At 46.1% G+C, this 25631-nt stretch overlaps 1 protein-coding gene across 9 annotated transcripts; it reads left to right on the top strand.

Moving 5' to 3' along the window:
* The first annotated feature begins 1702 nt into the window (after positions 1-1702).
* On the top strand, positions 1703-23993 carry LOC102098184 (alpha-2-macroglobulin-like protein 1). Of its 9 annotated transcripts, none has more exons than XM_065048456.1 (37): positions 1703-1909; positions 2473-2656; positions 3706-3868; positions 4214-4266; positions 5151-5168; positions 5692-5851; positions 6456-6540; positions 7327-7441; positions 7776-7890; positions 8290-8399; positions 8858-9025; positions 9391-9621; positions 10026-10089; positions 10867-11012; positions 11969-12118; positions 12527-12643; positions 13200-13347; positions 13783-13897; positions 15214-15439; positions 15558-15684; positions 15808-15929; positions 16374-16428; positions 17157-17240; positions 17648-17824; positions 18004-18085; positions 18448-18604; positions 18800-18874; positions 19301-19396; positions 19556-19718; positions 20396-20613; positions 20796-21011; positions 21518-21642; positions 22025-22115; positions 22552-22620; positions 22833-22935; positions 23007-23069; positions 23675-23993. In XM_065048456.1, the coding sequence occupies exons 1-36, from the start codon at positions 1851-1853 to the stop codon at positions 23066-23068; spliced, it is 4449 nt and encodes a 1482-aa protein (XP_064904528.1). In that variant the 5' UTR covers positions 1703-1850; the 3' UTR covers position 23069; positions 23675-23993. The 9 variants fall into 9 exon arrangements, with proteins under 9 accessions (XP_064904528.1, XP_064904532.1, XP_064904530.1 ...); XM_065048460.1 differs by having other exon boundaries at positions 13780-13897; positions 21518-21528; XM_065048458.1 differs by having other exon boundaries at positions 13780-13897; positions 23028-23069; positions 23711-23993.
* Positions 23994-25631: the final 1638 nt, after the last annotated feature.

The following is a 25631-nucleotide window of genomic DNA, read 5'->3' as shown; positions in this document are numbered from 1 at the left end:
AGCTGTCAGTCACTGCTTTCAACACTGATCCTTCAAATGTGTGTTCCTGTGTCCAAGAGCCAGGTTTGCTGAAGCCAAGCAAGGAACAGAGAATGCACCTGGGCAAACACAGCAGGAGGAGCACGGTGGGACAGGGTCAGAGAGATCTCCCCAGTGCTGATCGTGGTGGGTGCAGCTCCTGTCACAAGTCTGCCAGCAGCTGGACCTCTCTGGCTATGGTTTATTGATTTATGGTAGATCTGACTGGTGCTTTTTGTAGGAAAATCTCAGGTTTTAGACAAAAAATTTGTAAGTATGCCTGCCATTCTCAGTGACATGGCCTTCCTTCACAGAGACAAGAACAGGGAAAATGTGTCAATCGAAATAAAAAGTAACCAGTCTTTCTTACTTAGGAACCTAAAACTGATTTAGACCAACTTAAAGCTGATTTATGAAATCAGTTGGGATATCTGGTCTCTGACTGGTTCTCAGTGTGTTGAACAGTAAAATATTCACTTGAGACAAAGGCAATGCTAGCACTAGCAGCTCTTGTGCATAATGTTTAGCCCCCATGATGTATGCTTGTTCTAGAGTGGCCCAGTGAGAGAGATAAAATAGAGATTGGTCTTCCCAACCCTATCTGGAAGAGTATAGAGAGCCTTGGGAACAGAGAAACTTCTGGGCATCATACAATGTGGTTTTGCCAGAGGAAGAGATGCCAACTGTGTGCTTGAGTAACACCATGCTGGGACCCAAATATGGAAAACTTAGGCTGCATCAGCACTATTAACAGTGCTGGGAAATATTTCCAGGCACAGAACTGTAGTTGTCTTTATTTTTAGGATGGTCCCTGGTACATTTCAGCCTGGGCTAACTCACATTGTCTCACACAAGTCTCAGATGTAGTTTATGAGTTAATGCAATCTGTGTACCACTCAACAGGCGGTTTACATGGTGACTATGCTTTTCTGGAGGCCAGGCTTGTTAAACAGCACAGTTGTTTACCCTTCTGTACAGGTTGTCATCATTGCTAGAAAATGTCCCACATGTTAAATTGTGAATTTTAACCTGACCCTCGGGTCCAAAAACAGAACCAAAAGGCTATATGCCTGTACTCTAGATCTTTCAGGCCCAGACATAAACAATGAGGAACTGGAAGCAGTTCCTGAGGCCTCCTCCTTGCAGGTGGTGCCATTGCTAATGAGTGTTGCAGGGAGCTGGTGGATTCTTCTGTTGGCCAGTATATATTTCCCATTTCCCTCACTGTATGAAGTGAAGGAAAAAGCAAAGTCATTAGCTCATTGGTGGTTGCTGGCTGGTGGTAGTGTTGCTGTAGTGGTTCCTTGTGTGCATGCAGGGATCTGCTCCTATTCTGAAGGCAAACAGGAGATCCATAGTCTGATCCAGAGCTACTGAGACTGTGTCCTGAATGACAACACCACCTACTGTGTGCTCTTGCTGCTCAGCAGCAATCCATCTCCAGCTGCAACAAAGGGATGGAAGTGACAAGTGATCAGGACCTGGCATGGGTCACTGACCAGCAAAGTTCTCACTTTTTTTTTTTTTTTCCCCATAGAAAGTCCATTTGATCAGATGTCTCCATGGCAGCCTTGCAGGAGGGGATGTTCTGAACTAGTGGATGGCAGCCAAAGTGGCTGCTGTTGGCTAAGGGGCAATTGGTACAGTACACCCATCCCTACTGCTGCCTGCGTATAATCTCAGGAGAGAGGAAGAGGTGGGGAGAGGCTGGCTCCTCCCCCATCCCACCTCTTCATTTAGACTGTGCTCAAAAGAAATTACCCCCCTAAAGACAGCCTCAGTGATTTCAGAGGAAGAGGGACATTGGAGACTGGGCAACAAGAGCCCCCAAGATGAGGACAGCCATCCTCCTGAGCCTTCTGTTGCACATGACAGCTGCTTTTCACCAACTGTGAGTGGCGCTGAACTTCTGTTTCGGTTTCTTTTATGAAGGCATCAGTCTAGGTAGACAGACCACATTCCATGCCATCAGCTCTCATACTCCCTGCTCTATCAGATCACCTCAAAAGGTGTCTGAGACATTTACCTTGCCTCCCATGCATTTGATTGACTCCTGCGAGTTAAAATACAAGCCAACTTTTTGGGGAGCTTCCAAGTCAGACCTTAGGCTCAGGGGTGTTTGCTTCTCCAGTTGCCATGCCAGATCAAATCCCTGGTGTCTAGACTGAAAGGTTATGAGGCCACTTCTGAAGACTGCAAGTGATTGTTTTAGGGAGTTCAGGAGACAGCTGAAGTAAGAGGTTTGAAAAATATTGTAGGGCTGTATTTAAGCTAATCAAGCAGAAACTATTTCTCAAGGTATCAGTGAAGCAATCACTTTGCTGGGTTCACTGTTGCTTTTGAATATTGACTGCAGTCATGGCACATTGCTGAAGATTTCTGCATGGAAGCTCTTTTGCATTTCTAAGCGCTTGACCTGATGCCACCTCTGATGTTTTCTTTCCTCTGCCCCAGACATTACCTGGTGGTGATCCCTGCAGACCTCCGCTACACATCCACCCAAGTTGCCTGCCTTCATATCACCTGTTACGAAGCAAAGCTTCAAGTGAATCTGGTCCTGGAGTGCTCTGCAGGACATAAGCTTTTAGTGCAAGAAACCATCCAGAAGGAGAAGACTTTCATGTGCACTAAGTTCTGGGTGAGCCACCCTAGGCAAATGCCATCACTGATTTTGCCTTCAGGAACTGTAAATCCCTTGTGTTACTCCCTAAAAAGGGATAACATGGACAGGGTCTACTATGCCTTGGAGAGAGCCTGCTAGAAAGAGGGGTGGAAGGTGCCTAGGAACATCTATCCCAACATAATATCTTTTGGTCAGCACTGAATTCCCATTCTGAATGTAATTTTGAAATTGAAGTTACTTTTGTTAAAATCTACCACACTTCTGTATACATAAAAAGAACCCAGCTGTTTCCTTCTCTTCCATCACAGACCAGATGAAGCAGCTTTAGCTCTTATCTGAAGGACTTACACAGCTCCACAGCTAAATCTTGGGGAAAGTGTTTTGCATGGTGTACTGCAGTTTCTGTAGAATCTGAAGTCAGGCAGCAACTCAGCTCTTAGGAACTACTGAAGAGCAGTTGGGTGTAAATGGATGTGCTTGTTATTTTCAAATAGCATCCTAGAGCTGATTCATTGTTGGTGGGAATTTAGCAAAGACAGCATAAGGCAGACATGCCTAAACAGTATCCCTTCTGTTATACAGTATATTCTGTCCTGAGACTGCTGGGGAGGGCTTTGACTGCTGGTGCCAGGAAGAACCTCTGTCTCTTCTAATCTGGCTTTCTTGCTTGTACATGCTGGGTAGTCCTGAAGGCCTAGCAGTTGAGGCTGTGCTACAACTAGATCTTTCTCCTTTGATTCTCTGCTACCATCTCCCACCTTTCTGGCATCTGCCCATCTTCCTGACCAAGTCTGAAGACTCAAAGGTGTCAGGAACATGCTTGTCACTAGAGACAAAATTCCTTAACCACTGGGAAAAAGGACAGATTCCATGACATGCAGGACTTCCTGCTGTCATGTAAGGCTGAGTGAGATCTGGATGTGATCTAGATGAGGTATTGGAGAGAATGGATGGCCTGAGGCAGACAGAGGAGAACTGGTTAGTTCTTCCACTTTACTATCAGTTCCGGCTCGGAGTCCCCAGAAGATTACCTGGGGGCTGCATGCTCTCCTCTCTCTGTACAGGTTGCACCTCCAGCTGACGGCACAGAAGAGATTGCCACTGTCAAACTGATCATAACAGGTGAAGGGGTCAGTATTGAGGAGAACAAAAAGGTCCTGATTCGCAAGGCCAGCAGCGGCACCTTCATCCAAACAGACAAGACCATCTATCAACCAGGGCAGACAGGTGAGAGCTGCAAAAGGGAGCAACTGTGGGCCCTAGGCTCTCTGCTGGTAACACCAAAAGGAAAGCCTTCCATTGCTTGATATTCACAGACAGCCCTAACAGAAGGCTTTTAGAAAATGTCTCTTGTTGATGTAATGTTTTCAGTGGCTGTAGTGTCCAGTTGTGACTGTGAAGTTGCAGGAGCTAGTAGGTCATTGTCCATGTTATCTTACATGTGGGAATGTCCGTGGCAGATGTTATCACAAATGTGTATAGAATAGAGACAGAAGATGGGGAAACAGAACAGGAATCTGTAGGGAAAAACTGAGATCTGATAAATATACTCTCTGATTTCCTTGCCTTCAGTGAAATTTCGCATTGTGACTCTGGATGAGGAATTCATGGCACTCAACGATTCGGTAAGCCAGCCCTGAGGGGCTGCAGAAAAGGCTGCCTTGTTCCATGGATGGATCTTACTTCATTTCTACCCTGCTCATCTGCTCAAGCTCCAACTTTCCCACATTCATCCCTGGGCCAGGTTTGATGCGTGTCCAGAGGAGAATAGTAACTCAAGTAAAAGCTGGTAACTCAGGAAGATGGCGTAGGTGTACATGGCTCTTGCTTGTCCTGGTCATGCAAGCACAAGCATAGGACATATTGATTCCTGATGCGATGGTGTCATGTGGGGAATTAATAGTTTGCAAGTCAGGATTTCCTGGATATGTGGTGGGGAGGGGTGCTCTTAATCTGGCCTCTACAAGTTGTAACATGGGAAATTCTGATTAGACATTAGGACAAACTTTTTCATTGCGTTGATGATCAGATATTGAAATATGCTCAGAGAAAGCATTTTCATCCTTGGAGATGTTCAAAACTCAGCTGGAGAAGGCTATGAGCAATCTTCTCTGAGATGCTTCAGCAGGCTGTTGAACTAAATGACCTCCAGAGGTTCCTTCCAAACTATGTGAGCCTATACCTCTGTAACCCTGTTAAGACTGCAGCGGAGCCGGAGCTAGGTCTGTTTGGGTAACAAGTTTTCCTGATGGAGCACTCTGTCAGGAATAGCTGGGTGACCTCCAAGTTGGTTTTTCCTTTGTCTTTCTCTAGACCTTACTGTAATGGACTCATCTGGGACTTGCCATTTTTGGTGACATTTGTTTCACTTTATATTGTTCTCTGTGCTGTGAATTTGCAAATCAATAGTTGCACATCCTTCAGAGAGGGCTCTACATCTGAAGTGTCTTGTGTGTGTTGCTGGCATGTGTTTCTATTTTCTAATGTTTTTACCTTTCCCTCCCCACAGATTTCCCTGTTTGTCCAGGTGAGTTATGCTTAAATCTAGTGTTACAGTAATATTGATGGCAGCCATTTCACTAGGCTATTCATATTCAGTTCCTGGTAGATTTTACAGACCTCTGAGTGGAATAGTAGAACCTCCAGATTTCTAAAATATAATCCTTCAGCTTCTTTTTGATGTGTTTACTTGAAGTTATGCTCCCAGTTACTTCAGTAGAAATCTGAGTTGTTCTAGACTTGTCATAGCATAGACAGATAAACTTAGACCTTTATGAAATAAGTTGGAATTGTGAAGGATGTTTCCTTGAAATCATAATGTAGATAAATGTAGGAGACTCAGATGCTGGGAGATGAGTCTGGGAATTATTAATATATTGCCTTCAAAATTTCTTGACTAGACTATACCAGACCTCATTGCTTAGCTATAGAACCTGGTAATCTGCAGCACTGAAATTCTGAAGCTCAATTTCTATAGGGTGTGGGTCAGTGAGATGCTGGAACAACTGTTTCTTTCTTTCTTTCTTTTTCTTTCTTTCTTGTGGATGTAGGACCCTAAGAACAACCAGATAGAGCAATGGCTGAATGTGCTTCCCCAAGATGGCATTGCAGATCTGTCTTTCCAGCTAAGTGATGAGCCTCTGCTAGGGACATATATCATCAATGTAACCAGTGCAAAAGCGTGTGGCAGCTTCTCCGTTGAGGACTATGGTATGAGCATGTGGAGGATAAGTCTGGGCTGCAGAGAGGACCTTGCTCTCTTTATCGAGGAAGCTGGGTGTTTATTCCATTATAACCATCCCAGGAGCAAATGGGAAGAGTAATAGCACCTATCACAGAAAGTCTGAGCTGAGGCTCAGGAGAGAGACAACTTTGGGACCATGGGTCTGTGTGTGTGGGAGGAATGTTGAGCATGGATCCAGACCTTTGACACAGCTGATTCCTGCAGATCTCTGCATTAGACAGAACAGGGTCATTTAGGATGGGCTTTTCCAGAGAGTGTGAAGTTCAGTGCCATCCCACTTCTTGTTCATCCCCTAATTAATTGTGTTGGGAGGCTAATCTCTCAGTGCAAATAGCTGTCAGAAGTACTAGGACATGGGTATGTTTGGGTTGTAGTTTGGGAAAGAGGAATCAACCAGGGACTACACACAAATCCATTAAAGAAAAAATGGAAATCTTCCCTTTCCCCTTCTTGCTATCTTTTTTCTCCATTTCTTGGCTCTTACTTCATCACAGTCTATCTTCACATTGATTCTCTGGAAATGCTGTCCCTGGCCAGTGTTTCCTACATTCCCTGTTGCTTCCCTTCCAGTGCTGCCAAAATTTGAAGTGACCTTTGAAGCGCCAAATCAGATTTATGCACTAGATAAAACCTTCCCACTCCGGGTATGTGGCAGGTGAGGATTCTGCTTGGAGGGATGGCTCTGTGTTAATTTCTGGCCTGATGAGTACAAGATGGCTAGGTAACCATGAGGGGGAAATTACTTACACTTCAGTTACAGGAGGCCAGAATCTTCCACAACTGCACTCTGATGCAACACAAAACATTCCTATAACTATCCTGGTACTCTAATGCCCCCTTTCGAAAAACACTCTACGAGTCTCTATACACAAAACCTAGGGGAACAACCTACCCTTTGACAAGCAACCATTTGTGGGACAGAACATGGCAGATGTTTGGTATTCATCTCCCTGCAGAACAAACTCATGGGAAATGAAGGGAAGCTTTTCTAGATTATGCTCTAGCGGAAATGAGAGAGGCAAAAAGGAATTGCCCCAGGTACAGTCCAAGGACAATGCTAGGTTTAACAGCCTCACGTAAAGGTGCTTTTTTGATGAAAGGCACTTTCTTAATCACCCATGCTTCTGCTCATAAGATGATGCATGCCTTCAGCATATTCTCGGGTTATAGCAGGTGATGCTGATGTAAAGTGCAGAGCTCTGTGTTGAGTCGACACCTACAACACTCTGGTTTCCCAGAACAGATTATATCACAGAGCCCTTGATCTTCCATCACTGCGGTGCCCCAACTTGGCCTTGCTTATTGAGTCAGGGCTCCTGAGCCTGGTGTGTCGCAGTCACTCTTTTGCTATATTGTGAAAATCTCCAGGGCTACGCAAAGTAAGCGCTGTGTTCTCTTGGTGTGTGTGACTGTCTCTTCCTTTCCCTGCTCCCCCAAACAGATACACCTATGGGAAACGCATCCAAGGCATAGTTCATGTGAGCCTTTGTCAGAAGATAGCCCCGTTTCTGCCCAGTGCTTCCAAACCTGATCTCTGTCAGGAATTCAGCAATCAGGTGAGATACTTTGCAGGAGCTGAACTGTATTCAGAGATATTTGTGCTTAGCCCCAGGGTAAGGCAGGGCTGCTGGAGACTTTAACTGAAGTATAGTGGTGTTACCCTGTGGTTTTGGCTGTTTAGCCACTGGTCTACTGGTGCTGCCTCTTAGTAACTGTGCCTGATGACTATGACTGCGTGTGCATCACGTGCAAGCTCCACATCCTGGACAGCTGTGTCAAAAGGCAAGCTCCCTGAGACCAGGGGTTTTGTGCTGCTGTTTCTGCATTGTTTGGGTAACTTCTAACGTAAATGCCTTGCTCAGATCTTGTTTCTTCTCTTTGTACTATCAGACAGATGAGATGGGTTGCTTCTTCACAAATGTGACTCTGTCTTCCTTCACTCGAGACTTTCGGTACTATCAGGACAGCATAGTTGCAGAGGCCTCGCTGGTGGAGAATGGCACAGGTAACTCTGGAAACATCTCTGGTGGCTGGTAAAAGGCATGTGAAGATGCACTAATCTTACCAAGAACACTGGAGACTTTCAGGCTAGCAAGGGCTCTGAGCTTTCTGAGCCCAGAAAGCTCACAGATACAGACGGAGCCACCGGTTCCTGATGGCATGACACGCTCACTGTGAGTGCCTGTGGTCTCAGGTGATGAAGCTTAGGGACCTCTCTAAGGGCAAGAAGTGGGAAGAAGACTAGATATCCAGAGTCCTGTGCAGATCATCTCCCTGGTATGAAGTATGTGTGGCTGAACATGTGCATCAGTGTTACCAGTGGGTCACTCTGCGGGAAATTGCTGATTTGTGCTTGTCTACCTTGCTCCCTCCTTTATGTTTCTGTTTCACTGCTTTCATTCAGACATATATGTCAATGCTTCCCACAAATTACTCATCTCCAAGATTGGCGGCACGGCCTTGTTTGCTGATGTGAAGTCTTACTACCACACTGGAGAGATGTACAGGGGGAAGGTAATTCCCAGTTATACAGTCCTTTGGATTGGGGAGCATGAGCAATGCCTTCACAGTAACTTACCTAGCGTCTTGTCCAGCCAGGGACTTGGGAGGACATTGAATGATTCCCAGAGACAAAACTCTTGAATGTGAGAAAAACACCCTGTACTGCCATTTGCCAAATAAGCCTTGAGTAGTAACAGCTGTGGGGATCCATATGTGGGGTGCAAAGCCAAATACTTGAAATTTCAGCAGCGGAGAGGACTTCTGCTGTGAAGGGATAGAGAGCATGGGCGTGAATGAACATGTGCAAGTGATAATAGGAGGTGACCAGTAGCAGTGTTGACCATATAGTTAGCAACTAAAAGGGTGACCTTGATGTCTTTGGAAATTCAGCTCCTGCCTTAGACAAGTAAGAGATTCTGTCCACTGATTAGACTCTTCTGTACTTCTCTTGCTCACCACTGTGTTCTCAGATTAAAGTCATCGACTACCAAGGCAAGGCATTGAAGCACAAAAAAGTCCTTCTTCTAGTAAGCTGCAGTGAGCAGCAATTTAAGCAGGAGTATATCACTGGGGACTCTGGGACAGCTTCATTTAGCCTGAACACGACTGCTTGGAACAGCACCTTGGCCTCCCTGGAGGTAAGTGAGGAAGTGTTCGTCTTGTTGGCAGGGGTACATGTGCATTTCAGAGCTGTTTATTGCCCCACAGACATCTCCCCCGCTCCTTGAAGAACAGTAATTCAAACCTGAAACACCTCAGCATGTTCTGGATCTTGCCTCCCTCTGAGAGCTTATTTTCCAGATCCAAATTGATTTTCTCACAAGCTCTTCACACAGAGACCTCTGCTATGATGTTGCTCAGACCTGATCTGAGCTTCTTACCAAGCTGCAGCTAGGGTGATTTGCAGCTGACTTGCTTAACTACATAAAGTAACCTTTTTTTTTTTTTTTTTCCTTTTCGTATGTGTGTGTGTGTGTTTGTGTGTATCTGTGTATCTCACCAGGCAATTGTCCTGCATCAAGATTTGGATATAGAGCCTGGGACAGCTGATTTGAGTTACCAGCGGGCCTCTCATTTCATACGTCCTTTCTACAGCACCAGCAGGAGTTTTGTCTCTATTGTCCGTGTGCCAGAAACGATGCCCTGTGGTAAAAAGCAGGCTGTCCAGGTGGACTTCAGAATTTACCAGGAGGACCTGGAACATGGGCCCAAGCGTGTCATTTTCTCCTACTTTGTGAGTTTCTGGGGAAGTGATAGTAGGTAATGGCTTAAGGCACAAGATCAACGTCTCCTACAGATTCAAGCCTGTTATATGATAGCTTTGGCTCAGCCCAGATCAGGTAGCTTGTCCAGCCATCATGAGGTTGGATCTTGGTTTTGATCCTGGGACTGTAGTAATAGCAACAAAGGCTGCACCTTTCTTTTGGGCTCTGCACAGCTGCAGGGCATGTATTGGCCTTACCTGTCCTTCCCCAAGTCTTCTGATCCCTTCAGCTCTCTCTGCTACCTGAGAGTGAGTAAAGCTCATATCCCTCCTCTTTCCCCCATTCAATCCCCAATTTCAGGATTACTTTGATCTGCACAGTGATCTCAAAGACTGCAACTGGCATTCTTTTCCCTTTCTGTATTCTTCACTAGGTCACAGGGAAAAGAGGGATAGTCCATGCAGGTCAGAAGACTGTTTGGGTTGGGCTGCCAAGAAGTAAGTGCACTCCCCTGTTTCACGTCTAGCAAGCATTCAGTGTTTTGTGGCATCCCGTCTTATTTGGATACGTAGCATAAGCCTCTTTTCCATTTAAAGCTGGCTCACCAATTTCCGTTGCATCAGAGCAATGTGCCTTCCCAGGTTTCATGTTTCCTTTATCCTCCTGCTTGGTACTGAGAGAATAATACTCAGCATTTTCCAGCCCATAGGCTCATCCTCTGTTTTCTTCATTTTCAAAGAAGTCTCCTTTTGCTGCCCCTGCAAATGGCATGAAACTATAGCCTTACCCTCTATCAAAACTCTCCTGCTTTAATTTGCAGTTGTGTCTAAAAATAATCTTTAAGTAGTTAGGATGCCATAGTATGTCATTTTGATGGGTGTTTACTCACTGTTGTCTACTTCTCCAGCTCTTTTTTTTTAAAAGCCTAAATTACAGGTGCTTTGGGACAAAGGTCATCTCTTTGTTGGTGATGGGATGGGGGATGTTTGGAGGCTTTGAAAGATATATGAGATTCTTACTCAGCGCTAAGCTTGAACTCCAAATACCTGTTTTGTCTCCTTGAGGCAATCAACAGAACCAGAAAGAGTCTTTTGCTGGTCTTGAATATCAGATCCAGAGGTGTGCTGATTGTTTTAGTGGTCACCAGAAATCTCCTTGGTCCTGAAAGACTTGAGGAAAGGAACTAAACAGGCACATGCAGGATGGCAAAAGCTGATCAGAGTCCATTTTCACTACAAATCTACTTTCTCTTCTTCCCTCTCTCCTCCATCTAGTGCTGAAAGGCTTATTTTCCATCCCTCTTACCTTCAGCTTGATCTCTGCACCAGCTCCAAGGCTTGTAATTTATGTTATCTTCCCTAATGGAAAAATCATCGCTGATTCTGCCATCCTCAGTGTTTCCATGTGTTTCAGAAATAAGGTAGGATTTGTGTCTGAGGCCTGACTAAATGTGTGAGAGTGTAGGTGTCTGTTGCAATGAAGAGACTGAGGAATACATAATATGTGTAGCTCTGTGTGGCTGATGATGTGTGGGATGCCGACACATGAACATGTGAATGGTGAAGTGTGCTGTGATGCAAGTACATGTGGAGCGTTATGAGGGCTGCTGCAATGTTTGAGAAAGAAAGAGAATTGCTGTGTCTATCTCCGTAGGCTTGTATAACAACTGCAAGCCAATAGGATCACAGCCCAGCACAGGTTACTATTGTGATTCCCAGGAGAGTTCAAGGCTGCTCTGCTGCTCCTGCAGACACCTAAACTTGTTAGTATGTGGTGTCAAAAAGACAGCTGAGAGTGGCTGATGAAAGAAGTGGATTTTACTGGCTGTCCAGAAAGGGCTGAGTGATGTGGTCTTTGTGACACCCATAGGAATCTGCTTTCTTGGCTGTGTCTTGTGCTCAAAAGATGAACTTCTGAGGACTGGAATTACTGCTGCTCCACAGCTGTCTATCTGTCACGGGCAGTCAGATCCAAGCAAGTGCTTCAGGAAACAGATATACCGCACAAGGAGCCTGGACATAAGGTCTAGGCTTATAATATTAATCTGAGGCTCCAAAAGGAGCAGAAAGACAGCTGTGTGAGGTGTGTGATCATGGCTGGCTGGTTCGCTGGGTAAAGAGAGCACTAAGTTCTGATACAGGAATGTCTTCAGTACTGTGAACTGTGTACAATGATGGTTCCCCCTCTGCCATCTTTCCTGTTAGAACCTCAAAGTGATGGTTTTTAAATACCTCTGGGCATCTTGGGAAATTCCCCATCTTTCCATGCAAGGCCTTGGAAGCTCTCTTCATGTAGGTCCCTTCCCTGCTCAGGAAGTGGTAGGGTGGCCAGCAACAGAAATGTCACTCACCTATTGCCTGTATTCTTCCCATCCAGGTGGAGCTGGGCTTCTCAACGCCCGAGACCCTTCCTGATTCACAGGTTGGTCTCCACATGCTGGCAGCTCCTGGGTCCACATGTGCTGTCTGGGCTGTGGATCAGAGCGCCCTTTTACTGAAGCCAAGAAAAGAGCTCAGCAGCTCCTTGGTGAGTGAGCCTGCTTTAACTTCTTCCTTTCCCTTGTCTGAAATGAAGAGATGGGGAGACAGACTATTGCATCTGTGCAGAGCTTATATCCCAAGTGACTCAAAGCACTGCCCAGAAGGATCAGCAGTGCTCTCAGTGTGTCATGGGTAATGGTTAGGGGTAAGAAAGAGGTTGAACATCACTCAGTGCACCAGTGGCAAATGAGCTTCTGTATTATGTCTCATGTTCAGTTCAGCAGGTTGTGCTGATGCTATCAGAGGAGTGACAGTGGGCCTGGGCATTCTGGCATATAGTCATGAACAGTAGCCAGGAACAAGTCAAACAGGCCTTGGATGAATGATAGGAAGGGAATGCCAGGTTTTATTTGTGCTGATTTTTTTTTTTTAATACTTTTTCTTGCTTTCTCAGATCTATGGACTGTTCCCATCTGTTTATAACTCCAGGTATCCTCGACAAGTGTCTGAAGATGATAATTCATGCGGGTTCCCAAATTCTGATGAACCTGATGTGTTTACAGCATTTAGGGTAAAAATGTTTGTTTTGGTGGGTTGGGAGAATTCATGAATTGAGGGAAGTGTGGCCTCCTGGCTTTACTAATATCCTAGGAATGCTGTTGCAGACAGTACAGGGAACAGGTCCAGTTTAAGCCCTTGTAACTCACTTGTTTGAATAAAAGACTTGAAATTGTTGACCAAGAAGAAATTGTTGTGTGGTTCTGCACTTCAGTTGTGTGATTCAGGATGCCAAGGATGATTAGTTACTTTAATTGGATTTCACATAGCATGTTGAATCTCCCTAGCATGAGCAATTGCACTGTGCAGGCTGAGAAGGCATAGTGCCTAAATGACCATGTGTTTGAAAAAAAATAAATTCGGTTAACTCAGGCCAGATGACTTAGCTCAGAAGACCTTGTTTGCTCATTACTGAGGACCTGAATAATTCCACTTCAAAATGAAGCAAAAAAATACTTTGCCAAGCCAGAGGACAGGCAAGTCCCCATTGGGTGATGGACAAAAAGGCAGAGGATAGAGAGCTTTTGGTGCATCAAGGTTTGTGTGTTTCTTTTTCTTTTTCCTTTCAGGAAATGGGGTTGAAAATTATGACCAACACCAATATCAGGAAGCCCAGAGTGTGTCCAACCACTTCATCGACAACCATGCTGCAAGAAAGAGCATTGTTTACTTCCAGGCCCATTTTGTTGTTTGCCCAGCCCCATAAAGCATATAACAGTAAGCATTTATCAACTGTTTCCTCTTACATGGGGTACTCTTTCAGGTGATAGCAATCCTGGGTTTGAGTGGAGAGGCAGTACTTGCTGTAATTGTAAATAGAAGAGGGAGAGTGTTCCCTGTTGTGCTAGTGTGAGGCTGCCTGGGGCTCAGGGCTTCTGGCTCTGAAACATTAGTGAGCTGTCTGGATCTTAACTCTTATCTCTGAGCTGAGGGAATGGTTGCCCTTCACTTGATGCCTACAAATGCAAGTAAGGTCCACAGCACCTCTGTTGTTTGAAATGAGGCAAGAGATTTTAAAATTGGGATAGCGCCTTCTGTTCCAGTGCTGTGCTTGCCAAGTGCTGACTGGATGACCTGCTGGGCTGAAGCTCCTCTGTTCTAAACCAGGGCCCAAGGACCTTGTTATGACTGGGGCTTTGTTATTTCCAGCAGAGCATCTGACAGCATCTATGTATCAGCCCACTATGTTTTCACCTGTTTCTTCAGCTGAAGAGAAAGTACACAAGCATTTCCCCAAAACCTGGATATGGGATTTGTATTCTGTGGGGTGAGTAAACTGAGCAGCAGGCGTCTAGTCTGGGTGGCTTAGTGTAATGGGGAATGGCAGCAGATACACTGGGTTTAGATTATAAGCTGCCGAGGAAGGTGTCTAAGGATGTATGTCATGGAGTTCATACCTGTCAGGCCATTTCTCATTGGAGCTGATGTCTGCATTGAATGCATTTTCCAGTACTAGATGATTGTATAGAAGTTTTGTCCATCCATGGGAAATAGCTGGCATGGGACTACAGGAAAGCATGTGCAGTGCAGCAAACCAGCTTGGTTTACTGCCCGCATCCTGCTTGTGGTAGCCCTGTGGGACAGCATTTCCTAAACAGTGCTCACAGGATGTATCCTTGGGATGCAGGTGAAGTTGTTCTTCACAGAAGTCCTTTATAGTACTGAGAGCTGTGTCTTGTGCGAAGGGCTCAGGGAGTACACAGGGTGTGCTGAGGGTCCGTTTAGAGATTTTTCATTTCTGACTTTAGGAATTTCTTGACTGGAGTCTGCTCAGGCCAGATGCCCCCCTATCTGCCTTCTCCCATCTCCACTGCCCTTTCAGCTACTTCCAACTCTTCACTCCCTAGCAGCAGATGTCTCCTATGTGAGATTTATGTGATGGTGATTTATGGAGATTTATCTCCTATGTGATTTATCCACCACTAGCCTGATCTAAGCAACCAAACGTCTCTATGTTGTATGTGTTGCCTTCCTGCATGTGCCTGGCAAAAGTGAATGTCTCCAGTTATTTGAGTCAAATAGTATCATAAGCTTTATCCAGGGCTGTTTTTATGTTTGTTGTGGTAGCAGCCACAGAACAGTCTGCTACTCTCAGAAGCTGTGATGTGGGCACAAGCCAAGTCTCTGCCCTGTCTTCCTATTGCACTTTAAGATGTCAGTGTCTCACAGGAAGGTGAATAGCCTGTCTCTTCTGCTAAGTTCTACAGATGCTGAGCCAGTCTTGTTGCTCTTCTGATGTGTCTGGTTCTCTGTCCCTAGGCCAAGAAGAATAAAAATGCTGACACCTATAAAGCATTTTTATATGTGCTAGTGGCAAGCACTGTCTGAGAGAAGCCCTGAGTGTGATTGATGACATCTTGCAGCCATGTAACCTCTTGTTAAAAATGTTCTGTTCATATAAGCATCTGAGGAAGGGGTTCCTACTTTTACAAGGACCTACAAGGGCTATAAATTCAGCAGAGGTTAGGGGTTAGACTGAGCTTAGGGGGTGGGGTACACTGGAGAGAACGGTGCAGACCAGGTCACCTGGTGCTGTGTACAGCAAGAGTCAGTTAAATGCTTCTGTTGCTGTCTACTTCTCAGTTCCAGTGGAAACAAGAATATTACCGTCACTGTGCCTAATGCCATCACAGAATGGAAAGTGGGGATGTTCTGCACAGGACGTGATGGCTTTGGACTTGCTCCAACCTCCAGTCTGCTTGTGTTCAAGCCCTTCCTTGTGGAGCTCAGCCTGCCGTCTTCTGTGATCAAGGGTGAGACCTTCCTCTTGAAGGCCACAGTCTTCAACTACCTGCAGCGATGCATGAAGGTAGGTGAGCCCTGTAGGCTCTGCAAGAAAAGCATGGTATGGGTGGGTATGAGATGGCTCAAATCTATGGCCTGTGATGTTTATCTTGTTACCACCACTATCTCTGCTGTACCTTCAGATCCAAGTGACCCTGGAAGAGTTTGATCACTTCCAGCTGAAGCCATGCAAAGGCTGTGTCTACAGCAGCTGCTTATGTGCTAAGGAAGCTAAGACCTTTCAGTGGAGCATCACAGCTGAGCAACTGGGTGAGTAGAACAGGGAGATGGGGTGGTGGAATTGGGAAGGAATAGGACCAAGGTGGGGCTGTTTTGTATGAGCTGACGTGGAGCAAGGAGTTGTTTGCCCTGTTAACCAGGTGTTATTTTCAGGGCACATGAACATCACCGTCAGCACAGAGGCTGTGGCCACTGAAGAGCTCTGTGGTGAAGAGATACCATATGTCCCAAATCAAGGACAGAAAGACATGATGACCAAACTCCTTCTAGTCCGGGTCAGACAAGCTTTTCTGTTACCTAGACCTGAAAGTGTGGTTTGTGAAATTCCCAGATTTTGTGCAGGTTAATTTTGGGAGTTACTCCTTGCTATTAAAGATGTCTAATTAAGAATCTCAGGGCCTGCGCTGGGCCTAACGAAGAGGGCTGATGGATGTGGGAGGGGTATCCTCCACTTCATACTGCAGGAAACTTTAAATATTACACTCTTTTATGTCCTTGCTCTTGAGCTCTCACAGACATTTACAAGTTATGATATTCTGAAAATGTGTGCTGTTTTCTCATCTGAAATGAAAATAATTAACAATAATTTGCATTATTACATGGTAATGATATTATTCCTACCTGAACCAGGATTTTGTCCATGTCTAATTCCAATCCACTTGTAATCCTGTTTCTCTCCTGTGTGCTCATTATAATGCTACTTTTCTGTGTTCCAACAGCCAGAGGGAGTCTTGGTAGAAAGGGCTCACAGCTCCATCCTGTGTCCCAAAAAAGGTAGAGAGATTGTTTTCTTCTTTCACACTACACATCCCCCACTTCCTGCCTAACCACCTCCTGGGTCTTTCCACTTGTTTAAATATTTTTCTGTCAACAAGACCAACCTACAGAAGCAAACTCTAATCATGGTGCCAGCTAGAGCTTTGCCTGTGTAAGGATATGGGGAGGTCCAATCTTAAAAGATTGGACCTGTGTCCCTGATACTAATGTGACATCAGTGTCCCTGATACTAATGTGAGAGCTTGAGGCCTTTTCCTCCTGTGGTAATAAAACTGGACTACCGAACATGGTGAGGCTGGAGGACATGACTTAGGATTGCTGCTCCCATCTTGAATTTTATTGTGTATGATGGGGCCATTAGCAGATTTTGAGAGCATGAGGTGCATTGAGAAGACATACCTGCAACTGAAATCTGAAACAAGATGGAGTAACTTATGTAAAGGAAAGCACAAAGGTGGCTTTGACCACAGAAGGCTTAGAAGAGAAGATCCTCTCAACCTTTTCAGAAGGAAGGCTGTTAGGATAATGAAGTTGCAGTGAGATTGATGGGGGGAGTTGAGGGTGGAATGGGACAGGGTTTTTGGGGTGACCTGCAACCTCTGTGACAGGAAAATGGGCTGTTAGCATAGAACAGTTTCTAATGACCTCTGGGGATTTTGAAGGCTGTTTTCATCATGATGTCTTTCTTTTTGTCCTCTCCACACATCTTTCCCTGCTGATGTCAGGGAATCCAGCACAGGAGTCTGTGTCCCTGAAGTTGCCTCTAAATGTGGTTGAAGGTTCAGTCAGAGCCACAATCTCAGTCACAGGTAAGGAACTCAGCTATGCTAATACCTTTCCAAATCCCATATCTCTAAGTTCAGCCCTAGGAAAGCCCAAATCCAGAACCCCCCAACACCCTTTCTGAGGTTTCCAAGGCTCCATTGCCTTGTTCTTCTCATGCGTGTGGCTGTGTTTCCTGGCTCCAGATAGCCTCAAACACTCAGCAAGGAAGAGGATGTTCTGTTTATGGGCTTCCCCTGCCAGAATGGGAATGCGTAGAGCCCATATAGAGGGCACAGTGGAACTTATAAACTGACTGGATGGAGGTGCCCCCACACTGCTGTGCTGGGGCTATCTTGCCTGCTGCACTGCTGGGAATGGGTCGCAGGCAGGAGGAAGCGAATCGCCAAGCCTCCTACCTAGAGGTGGTCAGGCTGCCTACGCTTTGTTTCAGGTGACCTCATGGGGACAGCACTGCAGAACATGGATCACTTGGTGCAGATGCCCCATGGCTGTGGGGAGCAGAACATGGTGCTGTTTGCCCCTGTTGTCTATTTACTGCAGTACCTGAAGAAGACGAGGCAACTGACCCCTGAGATCAAGGAGAGGGCTACAGGATTCCTGCGCAATGGCAAGTACAGCAGACCCACCCTGTTCCTCTGCCTCTCCTGTGTCCAATCTACCTAGTTGCCTAGTCCCCTTCCCCTCAGGGCACTCAGCTACTTGTAATGTTAACATCAGCCCATTCCCTGCCCAGTGATCTCACTGCAAATACCATTCTGAGCACTAATGTCCTGTCCCACTTCCCAGGATACCAGATACAGCTGCAGTATCAACACCCTGATGGTTCCTACAGTGAATTTGGTACCAAGGATGAGTATGGTAATACTTGGTAAGACATGGACTCTCTCCCTGCTGTCTACCTGCTGTCTGACAGCCTGGAGGTGGGCAGCTTTCTGCTTCCAACATTGGATCCTTTCTGTCCTATTGGATGCAAATTCTTCCAGGTGTTTTGTGGGCTAGGGCATCCCAGGGGTATACAAGTGTCCCTGGGATGAACTGTTTTTAGAACCAACAAATAGCAGAACAATGGTGAGGAGAGACCCACCAGTTTCAAATTCCCACTTTTTTCTTTTCCATCAGCTTCTGCTTAGATTCTTTCAGTTCATTCTTCCTTCTCTCTCATTCACTCCATTTCTTTCTGCTTCTCTCTTCCCTCTCTCATGCCTTTTTTTCTGTTCTCTCCCCAACCAGGCTGACTGCATTTGTGGTTAAATGCTTTGTGCAAGCCAAGCCATACATTTTTCTGGACAACAGGACCATTCAAATGGCTCTCACCTGGCTGGAGCTCCACCAGCTGCCCAATGGCTGCTTCAGAAATGTGGGCCAGCTTTTCCACACAGCCATGAAGGTAGGACCCAGAGCACCTTGAAGGACAACTCAAAGCAGTTCTTGCCAAGTACTCGTAATTGTTTAGTTTTCTTTCCTGTATTGTTCTGCTTTCCTGTGTGGGAGCAAGCCAGGAATAGGTGGGACCTTTACTGAAAGGCTTCAGGTCTTTGTATATTAACTTTCCCAGGTTTTTGGTTGTTTGTGCTTTTTGTAGGGAGGTGTGGATGGGGAAGCCCCCTTGGCTGCCTACATCACTGCTGCATACTTGGAGGCAGGAGAGTCACCAGAGGTAAATACTGGGATTCTTTGCCATGCTCTTGCCTTAAGATCTGAATCCTGAATAGCTTAACGGTGTCACTGAGGCAGGCAACAGAGCATCTTCAAGAGGCTGTGGACAAAGTAATAGAGTGGGGCAGGAAGAACTTACTGCTTCTGAGGAAAAAGCCTCAATTATCCCTTGAGGATGCCATTGCTGGCAGGGGAGAATGTGAGGTTAGACTACAGGGAGCAACTGGAGTTCATAGCTGGATACTATGACCATTTCCTAGGCTTTGGCTGCTCATTTCTGCTCCTTCAACCCATCCTCCCACTCTCTTGCTACCGTTTGTACTATACATAGCTGAGAGCTAGTGGTGATTTGTTAGGAAGGGCTGGTTGGTGTAGCTGTTCCCACAGTCAAGTAAATAGTCGTAATGACATTTTTAATGTGTTTTAGCTTCATTTCACTGAGAGGGCACTGCTGAAACCCGTGACCAGCTCGGAGGGAGTCTGTGAAGCACCCTGCACCAAGGGCTGGAGACACTGCTTACTGGTGCTGCACTGATACAAAGAGAGGAGGGCAGGCTTGAGACACTATGGGGTGCTTTCTGGCCAGCATATGCAAATGTGTCCTTCTGCTTGTGTGTGTTAGTGTTTGCCTGTCTAATGTGTGTTTTTGTGTGACCAACATCCACGCATCTCTTCTCTGTAGAGTACAGTGGTGCGCAAAGCTCTGGACTGTATCGCTTCTTCCCTTCCTGAAGCTGCCAGCACTTACACACAGGCCCTGCTGGCCTACACCTTTGCCCTGGCTAAGGACTCTCAACGCACACAAGAACTACTTGACATACTTGATCGAAAGGCAATCAGAACAGGTATGGGAGCTTTGATGCCAGATGAATATCAGAGAAGAGGCAAGTGAGCTTTCTGAGCCCTTGGTTACATGCAACCTGGCAGGACCATTACCCTTTAGGTCCTTACCTTAGCCTTACCCTTTAGGTCCTTCACCAAAGAGAGCTTTTAGACAGCCAGTCTACAAACTCTAAGTATGTGTTGGCAATACTGTGGTGTGGGTGCTGATCTCCTTCAAACCTCTCATCCTTTTCTGGTTCTCAAAGTAGAGGCTGGGCTTTGAGAGAAGTGGGTTTTCTTAGGCAGCACTGCAAAGCACCAGAGAGTGAAACAAGCTGGCAAGCTGCCCTACTTCTTGTTAGTCGGTGACCCCCAGGAATGGCTAGTGGGTAGCTAGCCAGTATCAGGTATAGCGGACCCAGTGAATAGGGCAACAGACTTGGACTTGGATGTCTGGGAGGTACTGTGTATGCAGATTATTGGCATATTAGTTTTTGTTTATCACCCTGGCAAATGGGTCTTTAAATGTGTAACACAGAGTGCTGAGCATTGCAAAATACACAGGACTGCAGTTTACCCAGTGGCATGATGACCTGCGCAAGAGGTATTTACTCAGTGGTCTTGAGATACACCGTCCTCCTAGGCCTCAGGATTTCTTTCCTGACATCCCTCAGAGTCATCTCCTCCCTCCCTTTCCCAGGTGGGCAGATCCACTGGAGTCAGACCTCATCCAAGCCCAGACCCAGTACCAGCACTTGGTCACAGCCACTGTCTCTGGATGTGGAGTTGACAGCCTATGTCCTCTTGGCCCTGCTCTCCAAGCCTAATACCACAGGGTCTGATCTCACCACAGCCTCGGGCATTGTGTCCTGGCTCACCAGGCAGCAGAATGCCTATGGAGGATTTGCCTCAACACAGGTAACTCGTGGACAGGGACAGGGATGTTGCTTGAGAAATAACCTCTGCACAATCTATGCACAATTTATGCAAGTGAGAACTCTTTGAGGAGAAGAGCACTTGTAAATGGAGGTCCTCGGGACAGTGAGTTCAAGTGTCTTTGGGTCTCAGAGCTGCAAGTGTCATTGTTTCTTCCTTTTCAGGACACAGTAGTTGCCTTGCAGGCCTTGGCTAAGTATGCAGCACTGACGTACGACACAGAAGGGGTTGCAGAAGTGAGGGTGAGGTCCCAGAGAGGATTTGGGAGGAAGTTCCAAGTCTCCTACCAGAACCGGCTATTGGTGCAGGAGGCAGCACTAACAGAAGTCCCAGGAAAGTTCTTAGTGCAGGCCCATGGCAGCTGTTGTGTCTTTACCCGGGTAGGTTCCCACAGACCCTCCTGTGACAACCTTCTGCTCATCATCTTATTAATAACAAGTCTCCATTGTATCTCTATGCAAAGAAATGTGCATTAACTGGGCTTTAATCCCAGCCTGTTGCCAATGCAACAAACCTGTGTGCTGTAGAAGACTCAGAGACAGAACATGTCCCAATGTGATGACAGTGATGCTTCCATGGTTCTCAGGGTATTGGAGGGTGGAAATGTTGTCTATTGGTCCCATTGCTGTGTGCCTGACTTGCACAGTCTCAAGGGAAAGGGTGAGGAGAAGGATCCCCAGCTGAAAGGATCATGGAATGTTTCCAATCTGAATGACCTGTATTTTGGGTACCAAGATGAGTATACTCACTGTGTATGGTTTATACAGTCACTGTCTGGGGTCCGTATCTTGAGGATTAGAGTAGTCAATGAAAAAAAAAGAGGTATGATAGATGATACTGAACTAATTATCAATGTCTTATTCTGTCTTTTCCTATCACCCTGCAGATGGTGCTGAGGTACAACATGCCTTCCCCACAGGTCTCCACATCCTTTGCCTTGCAAGTGAAAACCAAGCCTGTCAATTGCACTGAGGATGATACACACTCTGTTACTGTCTATGTCAATGTCAGGTGACTCTAAAGACACAGATTCACTTGGGAAGGAAAGCCAGGCATGGCTGGAGAGCTGAGGGGTGCTTCTTGGCTGCAATGCAGGCACCAGGCAGTTTCAGCAGAAGTTCCAGGTGGAAGATGGAGAAGGAAAGATATGAGTGTCATCAGGGAAGGGGAAATGTTTCCAAGGGCTTTGTTTCTTGCTAGGGAGAGGGCTGCAAGTAGGCATCTCAGACTGGGGATGCTCAGAGCAGTGCAGCCATCATCTGCTCCCTGTGAGAGGGAAGAGTGCCTGCCTTGGCCCTGGTCCTGGCTGGGCTGCCTGGCTCAGGGTCCAACACACAGTGTATGGTGGTGGAGGGAAGCTGGGAGAGATTCTCTTTTTTATCTTCTCCTCCAGGTACACTGGGAAGAGAGCCACTTCCGGCATGGTGATTGTGGAGGTGTCCCTACTGTCTGGATTCGTGCTGGCTCCAGGATCCCAGATGTCTGTAAGAAGCCTGTAATCAGCATGGTGATATGGTGTCAGTGGGACTATCCATGCCCAAGGAGAGGGTGTGGTTGCATAGGAAGGTGTTGTCTGTCTCTCTCTTGAGCAATCTTACCATCCTGTTCCCTCTGCCACACAACAAACATGAACACATACTGTTGGCTCTCTCTTTGTGCCTTGAGGTTGGTGATCTTTCTGGCCCAATTCACTCAGCATATTCTTGACAGCTAAGTAGCCTAGGTTCCTGGCCTTGGGCTTTTCACGAGCTGAGTGATCCTTCAGGGGGATGAGCCTGAAGGGCTAATAGCCCAAAATAAGTTTGGAAATGAGTAAATGAGAACCTGCCTACTCAAGCTTAAATAAACCTTGTTGGAATGTCTCACACTTGCTTTTCAAAAGATCCAACTAAATTGCTTCTTCTCCTCTCCTGTTCCTAGCTGCAGCATTGGCACCCTGTGAGAAGAACCGAGAATACACAAGGAGGTGTTGCCATCTACTTGGACAAAGTATGTGTGTACTACTAGAGAAGCTGCAGGAGAGGAGAACAGTGGCAGAGTTGTTTGGCGAGTCCAGGGCTGGGCTAGCAGAGCATGATATTAATCTTCCTGTCCTGCCTTTGACTCCACAGAGTTGTTACTGCCTATTAGTAGAATCAAATTTAGATGAGGAATAAAAAGAACAGCTCATAAGTGAACTGTCTTTTGCTTTTCTTTCCTAGTTGAGCCATGAGTCTGAGACATATGTCCTGCATCTAGAGCGGGAGATTGGGGTGACCAACCTGAAGCCAGGCCATGTCAGGGTCTATGACTACTACCATCCAGGTGAGTCTGGAACTGTGGGATGTTAGGACTGTCTGGGTGTTTGTACTTGGCTCTATGCAAGGATAACTTAGATCTCTCCTGTTGTGTTGCAGAGGAGCAGGCCCTGGCTGATTATAATGTCTTCTGCATCTGAGGTAGGTGTGAGTCCCTTCCTCTGCCCCTGTACAGAGCAAGCAACCCAGCCATCTCTCTTCTGTCCCAGAGGAGCCATGTGTAATTTTGATTCAGCACATTCCCATCATTTAGGACTTTATCTGGAATTCCCTAGGCCTCCAGGGACTTTAGTCTCTGCCCTCTGTTTTCTGGACTTTATAATGTAGTCTTTGCTGGGTTGCCCTGTAGGCAGTACATCAAGTGTTTAACATGTAGCCATGCTGTGAAGGACTAGTCATGTTCATTTTCCAGGACTTCCTACAGGGCTTTCTGAGCTGGTATAGTACATGGGACTGCTTGCCAGCTGACAGTGCTCATAGATGCTTTGCACTGTTGCGGAACAACTTCTAAGCAGAATTCATGGTGCTAGTTTCATCTTACGTTGTTTGGGTATGGAAAGTCCCATCTATTGCCGGGGAGGGACTGAAATAAAACAAGGCCACTAGATCAAAACAGAGATACCCTTTCCTTTTACATCCTTAGTGAGAGCCTGGGCTCCCTAGCTGTTAGCATCCCATAGTTAATAACTTGGGTCCTATTATTTGCTCTCTGGGTTACTCCTTCTTCCTGCTCTCATTTCTTCAAGGACTTGGTCTGCTCCCTTACTGTCCACTGTTTCAAGCCACAGGGATCCCACTAGTGCGAGATGCCCTAGGACAGCAGGGCCACTGCATTATTGCTTCTGGTTTGATGGGATGTGCGTCACCTGGAAAGTCACATCTCAGGAGGCTGGGGCAAACCTCAAGTTAGATTTGAAGACCAAACCCAGCCCAAGCCATCCTGTTGATCCTGACAGCCATTTCCTGGTGAATTCTTTGGGGTGTCTGATTAATTCTGATTGTATTAAGCCATGGATTTTCTTGATTGTAAAAAGAATTACAAGAAAATATAAATCACAAATCTGAGTCCTGTGGTGTGTGATTTGACTCTGTGACAAAGGATTACCTTGGAGGAGAGAGCAGGTAAGCAAACTGTCATAGAGAGAGTGTAGCTAAACCATGCACCTTGCATTCATTTCGTCCAACACTGGATTCCACTCCAGCAGCATCATGTAGTCGTCAGTATGGAGCGAGGACTTCTAGCTCTGTATGGAGACTAATCCCACTGAGCATCATCTGCTGCACAAAGATGTAGCCGAGCAATAAGGCCTTGTCTGATTCTGCACTTTATATGAATGTAAAGTAAATCCACCCTGCTTTGTATCTCACAGATTAGCTGCTGTCCTCCTAGCACAGAAAGAGGGAGGAAAATAATTTTAGTTTCTGCACCACCTGTGAAGCTGGGTCTTGCACAGGACAATTCAAACATGAGTTGTCAGGCAGGGATGGTACCCCAGGGTTGAACAATCCCTGCTTAATGAGTTACTGGAGGGTGAACAGGGTCCTTGTCACATGACAAGGAGATGCAAGGGCAATTCAACAATCAAAACTTATCCAACATCTGTCATTACTTTTTAAAATAAAATCTCATGGTTTAAGGAAATCCAGCTCATGATCTGGGATCTTCAAGCTTGACAGTGCTACGTCCCTGTATAGACAGATGAGTCTCCAGAGAACCTTGCTAGAGCTGGCTGTGCAAGTGTGATGGCTGAGTGCAAAGTCAGGCTTAGGAGTGGAAGGTCTGGGAGGTGGGTGAAGGTTGAGGGTCTGGATTTAGCTATAGCCCTGAAAGTTCTCCAGACCAGATCCTGTAGCAAGGCTGGGATTTGTGGTGGTTAAAAAGGAAGGATTTTGAACGTGTTTAAATTTCACATTTGAAGTTCCAGAGTAACCCTGAAGTCTCAGCAATTCTCCTGTGCGAGGCAGAGACACAAGCATTGCAAGTTCTTTTGGTTAAGAGTGAACATTCTCCATAATGCACTGAGGACATCTGCCTGCAAGGCAGGCTGCTGAAAGCCTGCTCTGTGCTTCATGTGCAGCTTAACAGGACCAGAATGAATGCATAAATTCAGCACAGCAGTGTTGTGGTTTAACCTGGGCCAGCAATACAATCATGATAGCTGCTCACTCATTCCCTCTGCCTTCCCCTTCCGCCAACAGGGGAGAGAATTGAAAGGGAAGGGAGGTACTTGGATTGAGATAAACACAGTTTAATAAAATAACAAAATACTAATACACTACTAGTAAATATATATACATACGGTAGAAATAAAAGATAATGGAAGTAATTCCAAATGAACTCTATCCATGCTAAGCAGCCAGTCCCAGGAAGCGGCACCCTGGTCTCAAACAGAGAAAAAAACTCCAAAACTCCCCTGACTCTGGCAAAAAAAAAAAAAAAAAAAAAAAAGCAAAGAAAAAAAATGCGTGCAAGAGAAAGTGCCAGAGAGCAAGAGTGGGAACACCCCAGAGAGAGTGAGCAAGACATCCTGAAATGTCCCAACTGTCCTTAAATCTGAAGCATGATGCTAATGGGATGGAATACTCTCATTGATCAATCTGGATGTCAATCAAGCTCTGCCCCATTTCTGCCCCCTTCCTCGCTGCCTCACACCTATGGGCAGAGCCCTCAGAGTGTCCTCCAGACCAGAGCAGTTAAAAACA

Source organism: Columba livia, unplaced genomic scaffold, assembly GCF_036013475.1.
Source record: "Columba livia isolate bColLiv1 breed racing homer unplaced genomic scaffold, bColLiv1.pat.W.v2 Scaffold_83, whole genome shotgun sequence".
Lineage (NCBI taxonomy): Eukaryota > Metazoa > Chordata > Aves > Columbiformes > Columbidae > Columba > Columba livia.
This window is presented reverse-complemented; position numbering and strand designations above follow the sequence as displayed.

Excerpts from the sequence above, each read along its gene's own strand:
- LOC102098184 (XM_065048455.1), top strand. The coding sequence starts at position 1,851 with ATGAGGACAGCCATCCTCCTGAGCCTTCTGTTGCACATGACAGCTGCT. Across the intron at positions 3,869-4,213 it reads CTATCAACCAGGGCAGACAG|TGAAATTTCGCATTGTGACT; the intron begins GTGAGAGCTGCA and ends CCTTGCCTTCAG. Across the intron at positions 18,605-18,799 it reads TTTTCCACACAGCCATGAAG|GGAGGTGTGGATGGGGAAGC; the intron begins GTAGGACCCAGA and ends TGCTTTTTGTAG.